The following is an 18,788-nucleotide window of genomic DNA, read 5'->3' as shown; positions in this document are numbered from 1 at the left end:
TCTGTTCACACAGCGAAATACAGTATTTCTGAGTAAACATGCATAGAATTACTCTGCCTATCCAACCCCCCAACCCCCAAAGCTAAATAATCAAGAGGTGACTTTTCCTCTGAACCAGGAATGGGGAACCTTTTCTCTTCCCTCCCCCTGAATCAAATGTTCTGTTCAAAGTTGAGAGTCATATCTGGTGCACCATAGACATTTGGTTCGGCCCTGTCTTCTGCTGGCATGCAGTCCCCAGAACATTGCCAGCAAAGGTACACTCAGTCTTTGTGCTGAAAAGTGCTGTTCCTGATTACTGTGGGCCACCACTAGGTAAAAACTGATAACCCCTTTTTTGTAGTAAACTTTTATTGAATTTTCAAAAGTTTGATGTATATACATCAATACATAATGACCGCTCCCCACATCAAATGGGGGGAGCCTTTTGCATGGTCGCGTGCAGCCCCCCGGATCCCAATGCGACTCCTGGTAGTTCGGGCTGGCCTCATCCTCCCCAGGCTGGATACCTGGAGGTCTCCACCTACCTCAGCCAATCATCCAATCCCGCCTGGGGAGGCATTGCCTGGGGATCGGCCAGGTAAGGGGAGGGACCGTCCTGCCCACACAACAGAAGGTGAATCTTACCTGTGAAGCGGCAGTCGACTCCTGAACTTCTCCCAGCCTCCCCTCCCTCAGATAAGTCTTCTTTTGCAGGTTAACCTCTTCTCCACAGGTACGCAGGCACTGCTATGTCAAGGTCGCTGTTGAAGGGCCAGAAAGGAATTTTCCTGCTTTGGCATCTTTTGCCTTTCCCATAGCAAAACGTCACAACTTTGGCAGTTTCAGGCCTTGGGCAGAATCCTTTAGTCTATCTTCCTAAGGGGGGGGGATGAAGTGGTGACCCATGCCCCCGTGATACCAGGGTTCCCCATTAAAGGGATCTTGAGGGGAGGCATTTATGCCAAGAGGTTGTCATTGCTCTCCCCTGCAGCAGTGGCGAAACAGAGGGTGGGCTCTCTGCTTGAACATATGTTCTCCAGAGCCAGCCCAATCCCCACACATTCTGGACAACCCTGAAGTCTCCCAGATCCCCGGCTGGGGACTGGGAAGGATAAATTCCCAATGCCTGAGCCAAGGTCTCCCTACATCTGAAACTTGTGGTGTGGCCAATTTTAATCCCATAGCACATTGTCTCGAGTCATTATTCCACTCAGGGCTCTCCTGGGATTGGGGGGGACTCCGCCTCTCCATGCAATAAGTTTATTTTTTCTTGACTTCCTGTCCCATTTTCCATGGTGTTTTAATTTCCCCCCTCAGCTGCACAATACCTTCTATTTATTATGCCAAAACATCAATATTGTATTTTCTAATTCCTTCTGTTGCTCGTATTTCAAATCCTGCTCGCGAATTCTTCGCACTATAATATTTCCCTAAATAGTCCAATAATGGTTTCCATTCTTCCAGAAAGCAATCGTTGCTTGATCTCTTATTTTGGCTGTTAATTTTGCCATTTCTACATAGTCCATTATCTCACTTATCCATTCTTCTTCGGAGGGAACTTCTTATTTCTTCCATCTTTACGTGCAGAGCAACCTTACCAAAAACTGATGACCCTCATCTTTGCCTCTTTCCTCAGAATTCCTGAGGAATCTCTCTACCAGACTGGGATGATTCGACAGAGACAGAGATGCCTGGAGACCCAGAAGTCAGAAGCCCAGGACTTCCCAGTTGTGATCTTAAACCCCTGCATCACCAGCAAAGGTGCAGCAATGGTGGCTCAGGTGAGTTCTCTGGGGCCTATTTGGGATTTAAAGAGTATGCGGTGCCCTTATCCTAACAGCAATCCTTTGGGGGCGATCCCATTTTAAAGACGGCACTGTGAAACTAAGAATAACATGTGGCTCACCCAGAACCACTGAACGTGCTCATGAATAATGGGGGGGGGGGATTTGATTTGCAAAACCTCTCAATTGCTTTTCTGTCCAAAGGCAGTCAAGATAAAATAGCATAAGGGGGGGGGAAGTGATACAAAACACCTGCAGTATGAAGACAACAAACGAGGAAATTAAAGCTAGTTGTTGTTTTTTTCCTAAAAAGAAGTTCCAGATTTAAATGCCTTCTTTTTCTTACACTTAGCAGTGAGGTTTTCCTTCTGAAATTGAAATAATAGTTGCACCACTACAAAGAAGCCATGCCCTGAGTAGGGATGGATGAATCTGTCAATTTTCAGTTTTCTATTCTTAAATTTAGTTCTCCGCATTTGCATGGAAATTTGTGGTTAATCCTCATGGAAATTCATCAACATTTTGGCACAAATTTCCCCCAAGAAAAACAATTTTTTTTTGTATGCAGCTTTGACTAAAGTACAGGCAATTTCCCCAATAAGATGCATTTTTGTGAACTTCAGTTATTGCCTACTGGGCTGCATCTTCCAAAGGAAAGTGGCCGTATATACTGCTAGCCTACTAAATGAGGTATTTACAATTGAGCTTTCTTCAGGTTGTCTGCTCTCTGAACAAACATAATTGGTGCCATGTGGTCATACAAGTCCATGAATTAAGTTGTCTTCCAGCCAAAAATCACTCGTCTTATTGCCAGAGCCAAAGAGAACCCAAAACGGATAATAAAAACAATAATATAATAATAATTTATTATTTATACCCCACCCATCTGGCTGGGTTTCCCCAGCCACTCTGGGCGGCTTCCCACAAAAGATTAAAAATATATTAAAACATCAGTAATTAAAAACTTCCCTAAACAGGGCTGCCTTCAGATGTCTTCTAAACATCAGATAGTTGTTAAGTTCTTTGATATCTGATGGGAGGGCGTTCCACAGGGCGGGCGCCACTACCGAGAAGGTCCTCTGCCTGGTTCCCTGTAGCTTTGCTTCTCGAAGTGAGGAGCTGCCAGAAGGCCCTTGGCGCTGGTTGGACGATGGGGGTGGAGAAGCTCCTTCAGGTATACTGGGCTGAGGCCGTTTAGGGCTTTAAAGGTCAGCACCAACACTTTGAATTGGAATGCAAGTCCTTCTGTGATGTATTTCAGAACGCAGGTTAGTGCTTTTCTGTGTCCCAAACTCCCTTTCCACAGAAAACTAGCATATGAGGTTCTATATAGCATTTCCCCTTAGATGCTTTTCTGGATGCAGGCTTGCTGTTGTTTTTTCCACTGGAGAACATTCATACAATTAATCGCTTACCTGCATTTTGAAATGATGCATTCTCAGGAGTCACCGTGAGTTCCTTCATTTTTTCCCCTACTCTGCATTCATGTGACAAAATGGTCATGCAAAAGGGCCCCCCACAGTGAAAGTTAGCAAGCTGTCATTCTGCCCCCCCTCCCAAAACCTCCAATTTGTTCCTAGTATTTTTAAGATGTCACTTTTAAACACCTCAAGGTTCTTTCATAGGGGCCTTTTTATCACACTAAAAATGTGCAAAAAAATTAAATTGCTGTGCGATTGCTCTTCCACCTCAAAATTGGAACAGGTGCCAGTTTTTTGCCAACTTGTCCAAACAGCAGATTTGGGGGACATAGACTGGAAAAATAGACTCATGGATACTCCCAATGTCCCTGGTATCGAAGTTGCAAGATAGCAGGCCTTCCACAAGACAAGCCTGATACGAAGCACACTCCTGAACTCCTGAAGCCGATCCGTACTCAGAATGCAAGCTACGTTGACACATAATTCTTCTTCAAGGATCAGAGGAAGAAAATGAGAATTATAATTTTCCTCCTATCTTTCAGAACTATTTACTCCTTTCCGTCGCTCAAAAAAATGTGCCGAATTGAAATGATATATTTAAGTTCATCCTCTGCATTCATTCAATATTAAATTGCCTATTAAAGTAGAAGCAGCTTAATGAGGCTGACCTCATTTCCCCTCTTCTCAATCACTAAAGGGGGAAAATATTCAGTGTCAATCAGTGAGTATTCTCTGATCTAGATTAAGAATTAGGTGCTGTTTGTGACAACAAAAAGGTGTTCTCTTCTCTCCATATTCTGGTTAGCATTTTAAGCAGATAAGCGGATAGTTAAATAGAAGGGAGGGAGAGCTGTTATACATTAAAGTCCTACCTCAACGCCCTTCGGTAAACACCAGTATGGGCATTGCAACGCTTCTGAAAGCTGCCCTGGCTCTGGCTTTGATGTCTCTCCAGAGACAGTAAGTTCCACAATCAGCAGGAAACTAAGAGTGTCTTTTTAATGTGCTCCTCGTTCTATTGCCAGAGACATGGAGGTATAATGTGCTGTGGGAATTCTCAAAGCTCCTTTCTCCTTGTAGATTGCCTGAAGATCTGCTGTCCTGCCACATCTGCTCCATCTATAAGTGGGGAGCCATGGACTCCCAGATCATGTATTCTAAATGATAATGCCCAAGATCACCTGCCTTGTTTGTTTGTTTATCTATGTATTGATTGGTGCATCGGGTTGTGCTGCTGGTTGTTCTCTGGCCAATGGTTGCACAACCCCACTGCCTGTCTCCAGACACTGTGGTCTCATCTGCAAGGGATTCCTACATGGTGGGGTTGATGTTGCTAGGCTTCATGTCAAGTCTGCAGACATCTTTGTAATGCTGAGTTGGTCTGTCAATGGGCCTTGGGCAATAATGAACCGCCCTGAGACCTCAGGGTATAGGGCGCTATATAAATTCAATATTTAATAATAATAGTGCTCTCTAATTGTTGTCCTACCACCCTGCCCATTTCCTGGTATTCAGCTTCTGAATCTGATGGAGCCACATAACAAGTCACTGGAGAGACCTGTCAGGAATAAGCATGGACCAATGGTATCAAACAGTATGGGAGACAGCCTTATTAGAAAAACTAACCAATAAATGGAAACTGACACGGGGACAAATAAAAGAAGATTCCTTCACCCCTGTATGGTTCCCCTTTGTGGTTCGAGGACCCACCCTCCATGAGAAATAAAGACACGGTGACACATGAATTTAAGTTAATGGGTAAAATAAGGCCACAACTTTATTGGTTAGAGCAAGTGAGAGGTATTGGCTTAGGCATTAGACACACGAGCAAGCATGACTCCACCCCGCTCAGTGGGGAGTCATATAAGGTTAACAACCAGTGGGAGGAGCCTGTTGATGCAAATAAAACTGAAAGCTTCTCCTGATGTCACCGGGGGTCGTGCCATGGCCCTAGCCACCAGCAGGGCATGGGACAGGATCCACGACCGCCGGATCCCTTTAACGGGATACCCCTAAAAGAGGAGGGTTGGATGATGGCCACAACCAGTCCTCAAACACACCAGACAAATACATATTCCAATGCCTAACCGCCAATACCAAACGAAGTTGTGATGAATTGCTATGAGGTAGGTGAAAAAACCAAGAGGCCAGTGCCAATTAGCCAAATGGATAAAAAAAAAACTCCTACCAGGCCCCTTGGGCAACCAAGGCAACCAACTAAAGTCCATAGCAAGGTCAAAGCAAACACACAAAGGAAGACCTAAAGGGAGGGTGGGTGGGAGATCCGACGGGATGCAGCAACAGAAAGAGGATTTGAATGCCGCCGCGCCGTCTTAAATGCAGGTAAACCCCGCCCCCCAGCCAGCCCTATTGGCCAGCCAGAGGCTGGGCGCGGCAGCAGGGATAGGTGGTAGCAGGGGGCCAAAACACGCCCCCCCCTGCTTAGTGCGGGAAGCGGATCCCATCCACAAAGTCTCCCCTCTCGCAAAGAGGAGAGACCTTATCACATACACAGCCAAACAAGACAACGACAAGAATCCGCCAACAGATTACGAATCAATCTGGCTAACCTAATCCAAACACATACACACACACACCCCACTCACACACAAAAACAAATCTCACTACAGCCAACCAAAGACAACCAACCTCTCTCACCACCAAGGAAATACAACAAAAGAATAGTAAGAGAACCCACACAAGTGGCGCTGACACAAAACCCCACACATACACTAAGTAGAAGAATAGAAGCATTGCCTCACTGCAAGTGGTCCACAAACCCCCTCCTTCCACTCCTGGGCAGAAGGACCAGGAGGGCAGGACTCCCCAAATGCAGAGAGCCAAGTTACTCTTCAAAGGGTGTGTGGGGGATTATTAAACTATTAAGTCCAGAGTCTAAAATTATCCTACTGTACCACTGATCACGGCACCAAGCACGCTGCCTCTGCAATGATGCTGCAAGTCAGACACTTGGCATTATCCGGTCTTGTTTATGTCTCATTTGCTGAAGGGATTGATTGATTTAGCACTTCACTGGAGAAATGCATCTGAGGGTAAATAATTGATCGTAATTTTGCCCTGGTTTTGTCTAATGAAGATGTCACCGTTTGGCTGGTGCATTGGCTTTCTGTTAGAAACAGAGCATCAGTTGATATTAAACTTTGCAGTAACCTTCTTGGAATGGATTTCTGACTCTGGGATTCATTTAATAAACCCATTAATCATTAGCTGTTCCAAGAAACCTGACAAGCTTTAGAAAAGAAATCAGGAGCCTCTTAGGCCTGGATACACTTGAGCACATCGTCAACAGCAGCAGTACAGAAATGACTCTGTATTCAGAGAGAAGCTGTCAGTCTCCTGTAGGAAAAGAGAAACAGACAGAAGGATGGCAATCTCTCCCCCCCCCCACCTTCCTGTTGTGTCCCACTGTCTGCCTCTCAAAATATCAATCACCGAGTGAATCACCAACATCCTAGTTAGTTAATATTTTTGTCCTGATCTTGTTGAAAAATTCAGCCAGATGCTCTGATCTGTCAGCTCTCTCCCCAGAGGATTCACAGAACTTTGTCACAGGGAGCATCTCAACCAAGACGAAAACAATTGTTTCAGCCTCCTCTAGTGCACCTATGGCAAAGTGCTAAGATTTATTGTCCACCCTGGGGACAAAGCTGGTCAAATATAAATGTCCACTCAGGGTACTGCAAGAGCCCACAGTATGCTTTAAAGCCCGTTGAGAATGATAAAGATTGCCCCTTCCAAGATGCTCTCTTCCTACTTTACAGACTGGGAGGGGCTGACATTCTGTCCCCTAATTTATCCAATCTACTACTGGCTAAAGTACATTAGATTAAGGTAGTCATACATTACAAGCCTGTGCTTCTCGCTTTGAGAACTCTTATGGAGTCTTGTCTCTAATATCATTGATAGGACAAAATAAAAAAATTCCTTCCAGTAGCACCTTAGAGACCAACTAAGTTTGTCATTGGTATGAGCTTTCGTGTGCATGCACACTTCTTCGGATAAGTATGCATGCACACGAAAGCTCATACCAATGACAAACTTAGTTGGTCTCTAAGGTGCTACTGGAAGAAATTTTTTTATTTTGTTTTGACTATGGCAGACCATGGGGTCACGAAGAGTCGGACACGACTAAACGACTAAACAACAACAAAATGGCAGACCAACACGGCTACCTACCTGTAATCATTGTTAGGGGAGGGGTAGTTCCTCTGGTAAGGGACATATTGTGCTCCTTCTGCAGTAGTTTGTACATCTTTTGTGCCCACCCTGCACACACCTCTCACCTGTGATTACTAGAAGCTGTCAGCATGCAAGAGCGACACACACTGGGAGCAGCTTTGACTGGCCAGCTCAACCAGGTGAGGGTAGCCAATGGGTGAGCTAGGGACTTCCCCTGCATGCAAAGACAGACTCTAGCGGATTGAATGGACAAGACCAATAGTGGATCCAGTGGTCAAGAAGAGAAGAGAAGATATCTTTATTGTCATTGTCCCCTTGCGGGAACAACGAAATTACTCGGTTGCTACATCCACTCAGATAAAGCATTCCGCATAATCCAAAATTACTACAAAACCTAATTAAAAACAGTAAATATGATACAAAATAACAAGTAAAATAAGATGACTTCAAAGTCCAGACTTTCCATTTAAGGCCAAAATCACGCTAGAAAAGAAACTGTTCCCGAGACGGCTCGTTCTTGCCTGCATTGTTCTATATCTCCGTCCCGATGGCAGGAGCTCAAAGAAATGGTGACGAGGGTGCGTTGGATCTCTTGATATGTCTAGATGGTTTCTGCACATGCTACAGAGGGAAATGAGGAGCAGATGGGACTTGTCAAGCTTGGAAGGTAGCCCATATAGGGAAGGAAAACTCTGATCCTAAACTTCCACTGCTTTGTGGAACATCTTTGTGAGAAGAAAAGGCTAAGGAGTTAACCCTACACAAGAGTGGAGTCCCTAAGGCAGTTGGGTGGTGCCTTGTACGCCTCCTTCCATCAACTCCTGCAGCCTAGCTGGTGCCAAACATATTGCTCTGATTTCCTTTGGACCACATCAGAGAGGCCAAGAGAGGGGTTTCGTCATCTGGGCAACTCAGGATGTCCATACACACTGCTCAGGACTGCGCAATGGTGCCCACCTGAGAGGTGCCGGAACTGAGTTCCAGCTGAAAAAAAAAGCCCTGGCCCTGGGGGATGTCACTTTGATGCTGCTAACACAGTGGCTTGACTTCAGCCCCAGAGGTGCACTCCATTGTCTCTCAAGACAGAGAGATGCCAACAAAAAGTCTACAACACATGTTAGTTTACTCCAGTTCCCATCAGCCACAGCCAACATTACCCATGGTCTGGGATGATGAGAGTTGCACCCCAGCAGCAACTGTGGTGCACCATACTGGCTACCCCTTTTCTACTAGGTCCACTGAGGCTTTGATTCCTTGACTTGGAATGGTACTAAGCAGGAAACTAGCAGTGCTTTTCTTGGGGGGTGGGGGGGTGGGGAGTCCAACATATTTGCTTTAAACTCTGGAGGCTGTAAATTGGGCCACCCTTAGAAGATGGTACTCGTGATGATGACCATATCTCAACTCCCTGCAACATTGCAGCTCCTCTGGACGCATCTGCACTTTTTCACTTTCAAATTCAGGTTCTGTCTCTCATATTCTATGAGGCTATGTTGATAAGAGGGCAAATTGTGCAAATAGAAATGGTTCCCACTAAACTCTGGGTCAGACTAGACGGAATGCAAGACGGGATACAAGTGAAGGACTTTGTCCTGCTTCAATCACTAGGGATGCTTAAAGGCATCCCATTACCTCTCCCATATAAGCAGATGGATGTCGCTGACTCCTATGGGGAAAACTTAAATGTGGTTCTTAAATCCTTAGCTATACAAGGGACTAAACCTGAACCCAACCCTTGCCATTGGATGATCCAGTCTCCACAGATGGAGCCCTTGCAAAGTGCAGATGTATTCAATACATCTTTGTGAAAACAGGAGAATTTTGCATTTATAATATTTATATTTTAGCCCATCCTATGCAAATACATACCAACTATCCCCAGCCTTGGGTTTTTAAAAAAATGTTTTGTTGAATGAATGCCTCATTCCCAAAAATGTTTCTTCGCAGGCATATTTTCAGTGGGCTTTGGAGTCTTCTTCACGTGTTCTTTAATTATTAGTGTTGTGCCAAAATATGCCCTGCCAAGTTTTCTTCCTCTGTGAAAGAGGCTTCCACTTTTCGACCTCATTTTCAGGACTCTTTGGGGGTTTTGAGCTTACTTTATCTTTGTGAGGTAGCCAAGACTGGTGTGTGCATTTTTCTTTCCAGTAAGCATTTCTTCGGCTCTCTGCAGCCTCCCCAGCTGCCCACACTTCCTGACCTGAAAAACCCCATAGGAACAACTGCCTCATAATGTCTTTGCCTGGGCTTTAATTGGAGCATGAGCACCTGGGAAGGTTGCAGGCCTCATGCCATCAGCGAGATGATTTGCAGCATGATCAGTAGGGTGATGACTTTTTTACAGCCTCATTTCCCTGTACTGTATCATAATTTGATGAGCTTTCATTAAAGATTAGATAAAATCTTACTTTCAAAGAGCTTTGATAAAAAAAACCTGACACACAAAATGATTTTAAAAAATTTATTTATCAGTTTTCTGACCATTTTTGAAGTCACTGTAAGCAGATATAAAATTGAACCCAAACTTTAGAGTCACATATATACAACATTATAGAGGGCCATCAAACACACAAGGAAGCTTTTTTTTAGCTGCAGTAACAGTATAGACGCTGCTAGAGGACGATGTTTTGCTACCTCTCCTGTAGGTTCTTTTCCCAGCATGCCCAGCAGGGTCTGCTGGCTGAGTTTTGAGGTCCCAAAAAGGGGCTTTTACCTTGCGCAGGTGTGGCATTTGTATACCCTATGTTGCTAAGAACACTCCCCATTGTGGAATGTGGTGCTGTGTCCAAATTTGATACGAAATATATATAGAATTGTTAATACAATTTTATGAAATGGTAAAACGGCATACAAAAAAATTAAAAACGGTAACCTTTTAAAATATTTCAATGGTATATACTTCATTTTAGTCATTGCTAGGCAAAAGTTCATCCATTCGTGCTACGGGAAATAATTTTTGAGAAAAAATATGAAAAAGTCATCACCACCTCAAAAGCAAGGCAAAGACAACAACAATAACACACACACACACACAAAAACAACAACAACAACAACCCTGCACCCCAGCCATGATAATTTCTCTGGATTTTTCTCTCCCCGGTGATATTTTCCAAAGTGCAGTTTACCTTCTCATTAATTGGTGGAGATTTGGCCAAGAAAGACAGAAGCAAGCAGTGAAGCAGCAAAGGCAGTTGCACCTTGTCAAGAGACAAGGCAGATCTTTGCGAAATGTGTTGAAAGGCTGTCCGTGGTGCAAAAGGCTATTGAGAAAATGTAGTGAGGGTTGTGGGGGGAGTGTGCCGGCTTCAAACAGTGACTCACTTCATATGCTACCCATTTCCCCCCTCGAAAAAGGAAAAGGAAAAAGCTACATTAACGCTGTTGGAGACCGGGGACAATTTTTCAAGGCTTTAACATCATTCAAGGTGACACCTGTCACTGCTCCTCAGCATCATAATGAATTCAAGAAATAAATTTAAAGTATCATCTTTGGCTGACTTTTGCACGGCTGCCTTCGGATGGCGAGGCAGCCTCCCCCTCCCCTGCCATTTAATCAGATGGAAACCAGATGGCGGCCCCAGATAAAAATATGGAAATGTTAAAGGAAAGGGGGGGGGAGCAGACGCCTGCGCCATGCCCTTGTTTCACCCTTCCTCTGTTTCTTCCACTGTTGTCTTGAGAGATACAAGGTAGAAACCTGTTTGTTGCCACAATTCATCCTGGGCGCCAGAAACAAAACAAACGAACCCATTTCACGTTTCCTATGGCTGTTTCATGCAACCAGTTCTGGAGTTTGTTTGCTTTTTAAAAAGAAGAAGAAGAAGAAGAAGAAGAAGAAGAAGAAGAAGAAGAAGAAGAAGAAGAAGAAGAAGAAGAAGAAGAAGAAGAAGAAGAAGAAGAAGTGTTTGGGACAGGAAGGTGGCATATCTGCCTGAATTTATTCTATAGAAATGAAGTCAATATTAAGTGCTTGGCCTTGCACACAGATCCCAAGTCATTGTGCCACTCTTTTGCAAGTGTTTACCGTGGTGCAGCAAATAACCCCTAATGACAATTCCCAATGGCTTCCTGTAATTATTAAACAGCACCAGAGATATAATAGTCCCCTCTGGCACATAACATAGTTGGCAGGAGGCTGAAAGTCAGTGTCCCAATACAGTACAGTCATACCTCATGATCAGGTTACGGACGCACTGAACCCAGAAGTCCCGGAACGGGTTACTTCCGGGTTCGGCGTGTCCGTAACCTATGCGCAGAAGCGCTAAATCCCGCTTTGCGCATGCACAGAAGTGTCACATTGCGTCATGCGCATGCTCAGGTGTGGCGCTTCATGTTGCGAACGGGCTGCCGGAACAGATCCTGTTCCCAACATGAGGTACCACTGTACTAATCTCTAGACCCAATCCTACAGATAGGATTGGAACCACTGAAATACAGTGCCCCAAGTTCCCCATTCCCCAGAGCCAGTCAAGGAGGATGCCATGGTCAATGATTCCAAATGCTAATGAGAGATCAAGAAGCAGGAGCATCTGTCCCACAAAGGTCATCCATCAGGGCAACCAAGGCTGACTCAGTTACGTGGGGGAACAATAGCCAGAGTGAGAGCTGGACGCTGGAGACGGAGACATGCCTTGCTCCATGCTGGATTGAAATCTATGACTAACAAAGGAGCTAGATCTTTTGGGGTGTTAATGCTGTGAGGCCCTCCACCCTATGCTCAGGTTGCATATATGTGTAAATAAAACCATATATCCTAAAGACACCACAGTCTCCACTGACATTCATTTCAAGGAAACTGAACCCAGGACGAAGCGTTTGGAACCCCTGGAGAGTTTCACCACTCAGAGAATGGGGTAGCATGTAACAGTTTTCTCCTTTGTTTCAGGAATGGACATATACATACAACCAGCAAGTCCACTTCCAGAAGCTGTGCTTATCAATACAAACCCTCTTTCCGGGTTCACAGGTGGTTCTCTTACCTTGCAAAGAAGGGGATGGCAAGCAGGTGAGGCCATTTTCCCCTCAAAAAGACTGAAATCTCTCTTACAGCGTACTTTACTAACAGAGATATGAAGTGTTTTCCTCACATCATCCATAGAAATGTTGAGATATGAATTAGATGTGTGGAATCAAGGAGCAACTGATATACCTTTATAAAATTATGCATGACATGGAGAACGTAGATAGAAAAAAAGTCTCTCTCTCATAACACTATAACTCATTGACACGCAATGAAGCTGAATGTTGGAAGAGTCAGGACTGATAAAATAAACTTTGGATCTCCCTTAGGAGGCAGCGATGGCCACAAACTTTGATAGCTTTAAAAGAGGATTGGACAAGTTCACGGAGATAAGGCTGTCAATGGCAACTAGCCATGATGGTTATGCCCTGCCTCCAGATTCAGAATTAGTATACTTCTAAATACCAGTTGCTGTAAACCACAGGAGGGAGTATTCAGAGTAGACTCAGGGAAATTGATGAGCATAACTAAGTTATGTCCATTACTTTCAATAGGTCTAACCTATCTTAGGTATAACCTAGCTGAATATCAGCCATATAGCTGATGCTCTACAGTTGTGGAAACCAAAAATAGATAAAGGGAGTGCTAGCCATTAGTACTATTACTTCACAGACAATAGATAAGTGGTCTCGGGACTCCAGATGTTGTTTGACTACAGCCCCCATAACCCCTAACCATTGGCTAAAGTAGCTGGGGGTGATGGGAGCTGTAATCCAACAGTATCTGGGAACCCAGCATTGAGGAACACTGCCATAGATCTTAACTACTGTAGCTCAGTGGTGGTAAGGCATGCTGAATTTAATCTCTTTGCCTGTCCCCTTTCTCTTCCAAAAGCGATGGAACAAAGTTGGTTCTCACATTGAGCACATGGCCACACGTTACTGCCTGGACACCGAAATGGTGGGGGACACCAACGAGAACATGCGGGAAGTCGTCATTAACCCTTGTGAGAGCACTGCAATGAGCCAGCGATGGGAGATGGTGATGTCCTGACCACGTCTGTCGACAACGCTAGCAGGCTCAGCCAAGAGGAACTTTGTTGAGAACAACAGCCAAGGCTGTCCAAGCTTGGGGGTGGGGGTGGGGCTTGCCTTCTAGCGTGGGGCAAAAGCCAAAGAATAAGGACATACAGCCGTGCCTAGGTTGAAGAAAGCACACAAGTGCTGGCTCTGAGAGCCATAGCAGAAATTCAAGCCAGGTGGGACTACACAACCATACAGATAAGAACACAACTGCTTAATCTGGAAACAATGTTCAATGACCCTCATCTGCTAGTTGTAGCAGAAGTCGCTCTTCTCATTTTTGAGAAGGGAACCTGCTGAAATCAGTAAATGCGGTAATTTATTGTCCTCATTGATAAGGTGGTGGGAAAGCCTTGGGAAATAATAAGTGGGAGAGCAGCTTCTAGCAGCCGAAGGGCAGGGAGAAGGAAAACCAGGCCTTATGGGAGCAGAGAAATGGATATGCTGGGATACAGCAGAAAAGGCTAACTAATCTTGCACTTTTGATTGATGTAACTGAGCACAACTTTGGAAGCGTGCTGGAGTAAGCTATATTGCACATTATAATTTGTATTTGATTCATGCACTTGTTGTGTGCTAGATACTGTATATGCCTGGAGTGAGAAAATGTGTGTGTGCGTGTGGGGGGTGGAGAGAGAGAGAGAGGAGAGAGAGATATATATGATAACTGGGAGCTGAGGTCAAATCTAATATGTGTGTAGAAGAGAGGAACAGTTTGCACAACTCTGTCGCTGCACAAAGCTTACTCAAGGGTTTGGGTAGACCCCGGCCAAGAAACCATCAGTTTCTCCCTTCACTGGCAATGGTTGGAGAGAGACATGGTGCGTTCTTACTTTGCACAGGGTCTCACATGCAGCATGTAACTGGTTCCTCTTATTCACACACTCTCGCGGGAGAGCACAATCCTTGACTGCACATGGGACAGGATGAGGGCCTCTGCCTCCAATCTCCCCATTTGCTCCGTAAGCATTTAGTGGTTCTCTTTGACAGCTTCTGAGCTTTGGAAAGTGGCCTGCTTTGCCAAGCTATAGCACTGGCTGTTCTGCTTTCCTGTTGAATTCCACATCATGCAACTACTATGCCACTAAGACCAAACACTTGTGCTGATGATGGCTGTTTCTCAGAGCCTCGAGGAGGACAAGAGAAACCTAGCATTACCTGTGGGCACAGTATGTGATATTGTATCGCCCCACTGTGGTCTCTAATCTTTTGTTGAAAATCAACCACACCCTGCAAAAGTGTTGATCTAGAGATCATACTGGGGCCAAATGGTTGGGGGAATTTACTATAGTTCACCCATGCACAAGCCATGATGGCCACAGATTCTAGAGTGACTGGACTGGAGTATGGGTTTGAACAGTCTGGATTAGGTGAGCCTCCAAGTCCATATTGAAATGCAGAGTTGGACCTCTAGGACAACAAACCTGTATTCACAGACCAGTTATGAATTGGATTCTCATCACTACTGGCAATGCTAGCATCATCGTGCCACCTTCGACTCTGAACAGTAGGATCCATCTTATATGCGTATGGTGAGAGACTTGAGTCATGCTTCTGTATGAGAGGGCTGTTTAACGCTGTACTTTTTCCCATCTCAGGGGGTCTTGGATGAGCCTAAAATCACCTGCTGGTCCTCTGTAATTGTAATTTGTCTCTCCACTGTTTAAAAACCTTGGAATAGGGAAAATTTTCACATGCATCATAAAAGTAATATTTTGCTATTTGAAGACCAACGTCTCGTGTTTTTCTCTTATGAAAGTGCAATAGCTCGTGCAAGTGTTTTGCACTGGTAAAAGGGAGAAGAGAGTGCAGTTCTTCTTCAGATACTTTTCTGCAACTTCACTTATAATGAGCAGCCTTGCCATCCTCTAGCGCTGTTCTATGCTCTGCATATGACAACTACGTAACCAAAAATGAACATGTGAGATCACTAGAGCTGAGCACCGAGAAAAGCATTTTGATGTCACTGTGAAATGTGCTCCAGTGGTTCAATTTCAAGCAAGATGAATGAGGGGAAAGCCCTCCTCACCTCAATTTGGAATAGGTTTGACTTGTATTTAAATAATAATAACAATCAGAATTTAGCTTGGTTTGTTCTACTGCCATTCAGAAAGCCAGAAATCCCATTGTGCTCCTGGTGACCTAGTTGAGAGTACAGTGTGTCCCAAGGTCTCCTCCACAAGCTCCTCTTGACTCTTCCCTCCTCCTCTCTGCAAAACTTAACAAGTTTTAACAAGTCTACATGTGAGCCAAATTTCCCCCTGTAACTACTAGGCTGTGTGGAACATCTTCTTCAGGACCTCTTCACTTTCCTTGGCCACCTAATTCTGTTCTCAGACCCTTTGGGTGACATAAAAAGTAGGGTGCCATTGTTCCTGTGAAAAATGGTCCCTTCCAATCATTGTTTACAGCTTTCAGCCCTCCCTTAGAATTATGAATTTCTTTCTTTTAAAAACAACAGCAACCATGCTTCTGATTCTCATGATGCAGAGATAACTTTGAACAATGGAAAGTATAGTATGGAATGTAAACAAGGGCATGAAAACAATTATTATGTGTTTCATGGCTCCTTGTAAAGAGAAGATTGGGTTTCGTGGGGGTGTTGGGGGGAATTACTACCTGTTTTCAAGTAGAAAATATACAAACTTTGTGTATGGAAGCTACATGCATTTCACATGATGTTTGAGAGCAAAAACTACCTTATGGCAAACCCCCTCCCCCACAAATCTCAGAAATGGCGGTGTGAAACAGCTTTGTGGAACACCATGAAGATGTTTTAGATGCTGGCTGTTTTATTTTTATTTAAGAGTAGCAATTTTTCGCACAAAAACAGCTAGCTAAACATGACCAGCAGGTGTTATGTTTACGACATGCATATTATGTAAATCACACACATCTAAATATTCATGTTAGCGCTGGCCTTCTGGCTTCAAATATATTTCTGACAGGATCCTTAGTACAGCTCAGGCTCCTGAAACAAGCCATCGACAAACTTTAACGGAAGGGTGAAGGCTAATGCTACCTTTAAAGAGAGCTTGGGTAGATAAATTACTTTAATGATATAGGCTTCAGACGTAATGCAGTTTTGCCGAAGGGAAATGCGCTTGGAATTATGGACCCAAAGCATATGTGAACATATGAGGGGGAAAGTAGAAGGGGGGGAAGCACACACAACACAACTCATATGTTGCAATGTCTCACCAAATATATATACCGGTATATCAATAGTCCCATCTACAATTTAGGGCAAGACTTCGGAGCTGAAATAGACTTTACAGAATTATTTATGCTGATATTCTTGGCTATTTCTAAGGCTCAAGGTGAATTACAGTTACATTTTTTTTAAAAAAACTGATCAATTTAAATTAAATAACATTGTATTTATCATCTGAATCTTCTGCCCATCCTCTAAGGACCTCAAGGAAATGGCAATGGGCTTATTCATCCATCCGTCAGTCCGTCCAGCCATCCATCTCCTTACTGCCAGGGTGGGGATTTTTCACTGCCAAAGGCCACATTCTGTTATGGATGGACACCCAGGGACCACAGGCCTGTGGTGGGCATGGCCAGAGGCAAAACTGGGTGGAACAACAAGTGTAGATTCTATAATGCACACATCCCTATCTTTCCTCTATCCAGACAAGCAAGAAGTACCATACTTCAAGGGCATATTCCAGTCAGGCAAAAATACGCAGGGGAGGTGGGCTGGGGAGAGTCCAAACAGCTAGGTAGAGAGGCCTGGAAGTCCACAATTGGCCCCTGGCCTTGAGGGTTCCTCACCCTTGCCTTACAACACCCCTGGGTGGTCAGGTAAGCTGAAAGAGACCAATTGAAGGTCTCTCATGGAGGGGGTGAGTGCGTGGGAAAGGTTGAACATGAGATAATTTGACTCCCTAATGGAAATCACCCTCCAAGTATGTCAGCCTCCAGGTCCCTTCCATCCCAGCCAGCACATATAGCAGAGATCCAGGGAAGGGAGAGGACCATGTTTCTTTAGAACGGCCTTTGTTTCACGCAAAATTCAAGAGGACATTGACACACTCTGGGTGGGAAGGAAATATTGAGACATGGAAGCATTATGTGACGTTGAAACATGAATAGCTTCTAAACAGAAACTTAACATTTCCTTTAAACATCCCTGTGGTGGCCATCACCAGAGAAAAACAAGCTACTTAGTCTGGATAATATCCATTTGGGAGCCTGCACTAAGAATGGCCAGCATGATTTGTGGCTGTTTATTATATACACTCAAAGCGAAACCTTGATCCGAACGCCTGCTTTATGCATTCCTTCTATACAGAGGCCGTACAGCCCAACCACTTACCACATTTGCAATGGATCTTTAGCTTGAAAGATCAAAGCCATTGTAACCCGAAATTGATTTTCCTCTACAAGAGTCGTCCGAAGCAAAAACCAATTTGCCTTGTATAAAGTGCATTCAGCGCAAGGAGATATACCTGGTATCACCTTTGAAGCTTTTTTCCTGCCCTACCATGAATAACAAGTGGCACAATAAGGGGGAAATTCTTACAGCCGATCTGATCTCTACCCATCCATGAGATAACACTGAAACTCGATGAGCTTATTTGCTCCAGTTCAAGACTTGGGTGTCGTATTTCATAATCTTGTTATATAGCCAAGTGGTGTAACCCAGGGTTGTGCTGAGTGAAGAATCCCATCCTCAGACTGTGTTTAAAATCAGTCTCATAACTAATATCCATTGGTAAACCTCTCATTTATGAATTAACCCGGATCCTTCTGACGGTCTCATATTAATGGCCACTATGAAATCCTGCAGCCATAAATTACATGGGCTGCATAAGTGTTTTGTGATGAACAACTGTTTTCAAAGTGCTGGACTTGCTGCCATTCACTTCACCAGATGACTCCGAGTTCTCAAGTTTGGGCTTGTAACATAGCCAGAGGTTTCCTTGAATGATTGTACACCTCGGATCATGAAAAGGCTGGAGAAAAATACTCTGCTCCCAGAAAAGATGTTATTTCTGGTGTATTGGGTGCACCAGACAATGGATTTTAATGAGCAGCATGTAGAACATGACTTTTATAGCCAACTTGAACTTGGGGGGGGGGGGGTTTGCATTTAAACCTGACAACCAATCTCTTGCAAGTAGCTAGAGCTATAATTAGATTTTAAGATAATTAGATTTTTTCCCCCACTCCCAACAGTCAGTAACAAAGAAAGCAGGGAATTGGAGGACTATAGTTTTAGCAGCTTTGGATTAGGATAATTTGTGACATAACTGGTAAATAGCAGTCACTTTGAGAGGTGAGAGGCTCCCTGGGTAATGAGGACCTTATGCCAAGAGGGTTCAGGAATGCCCACCACCACCACTAAGAT

At 44.3% G+C, this 18,788-nt stretch overlaps 1 protein-coding gene across 3 annotated transcripts in view; it reads left to right on the top strand.

The window, feature by feature from the left end:
• Window positions 1-15,156, top strand: part of GALNT14 (polypeptide N-acetylgalactosaminyltransferase 14) — a 237,126-nt gene extending 221,970 nt beyond the window's left edge. Inside the window, exons 13-15 of one of the 3 annotated variants that reach the window (XM_035111477.3) lie at window positions 1,619-1,763; window positions 12,273-12,392; window positions 13,242-15,156. In XM_035111477.3, coding sequence (XP_034967368.1) covers window positions 1,619-1,763; window positions 12,273-12,392; window positions 13,242-13,400 — 424 coding nt within the window. In that variant the 3' untranslated portion in view covers window positions 13,401-15,156. Of the gene's footprint in view, window positions 1-1,618; window positions 1,764-3,470; window positions 6,363-12,272; window positions 12,393-13,241 lie in introns of those variants that run through there. The other 2 variants (XM_035111478.3, XM_035111479.3) reach the window with 2 other exon arrangements.
• The last annotated feature ends 3,632 nt before the right edge of the window (window positions 15,157-18,788 follow it).

The sequence above is a fragment of the Zootoca vivipara genome, chromosome 3 (assembly GCF_965207765.1).
Source record: "Zootoca vivipara chromosome 3, rZooViv2.hap1.1, whole genome shotgun sequence".
NCBI lineage: Eukaryota > Metazoa > Chordata > Lepidosauria > Squamata > Lacertidae > Zootoca > Zootoca vivipara.
Note: the sequence above shows the minus strand (reverse complement) of the source record. Positions and strands in the feature narration are given on the sequence as shown.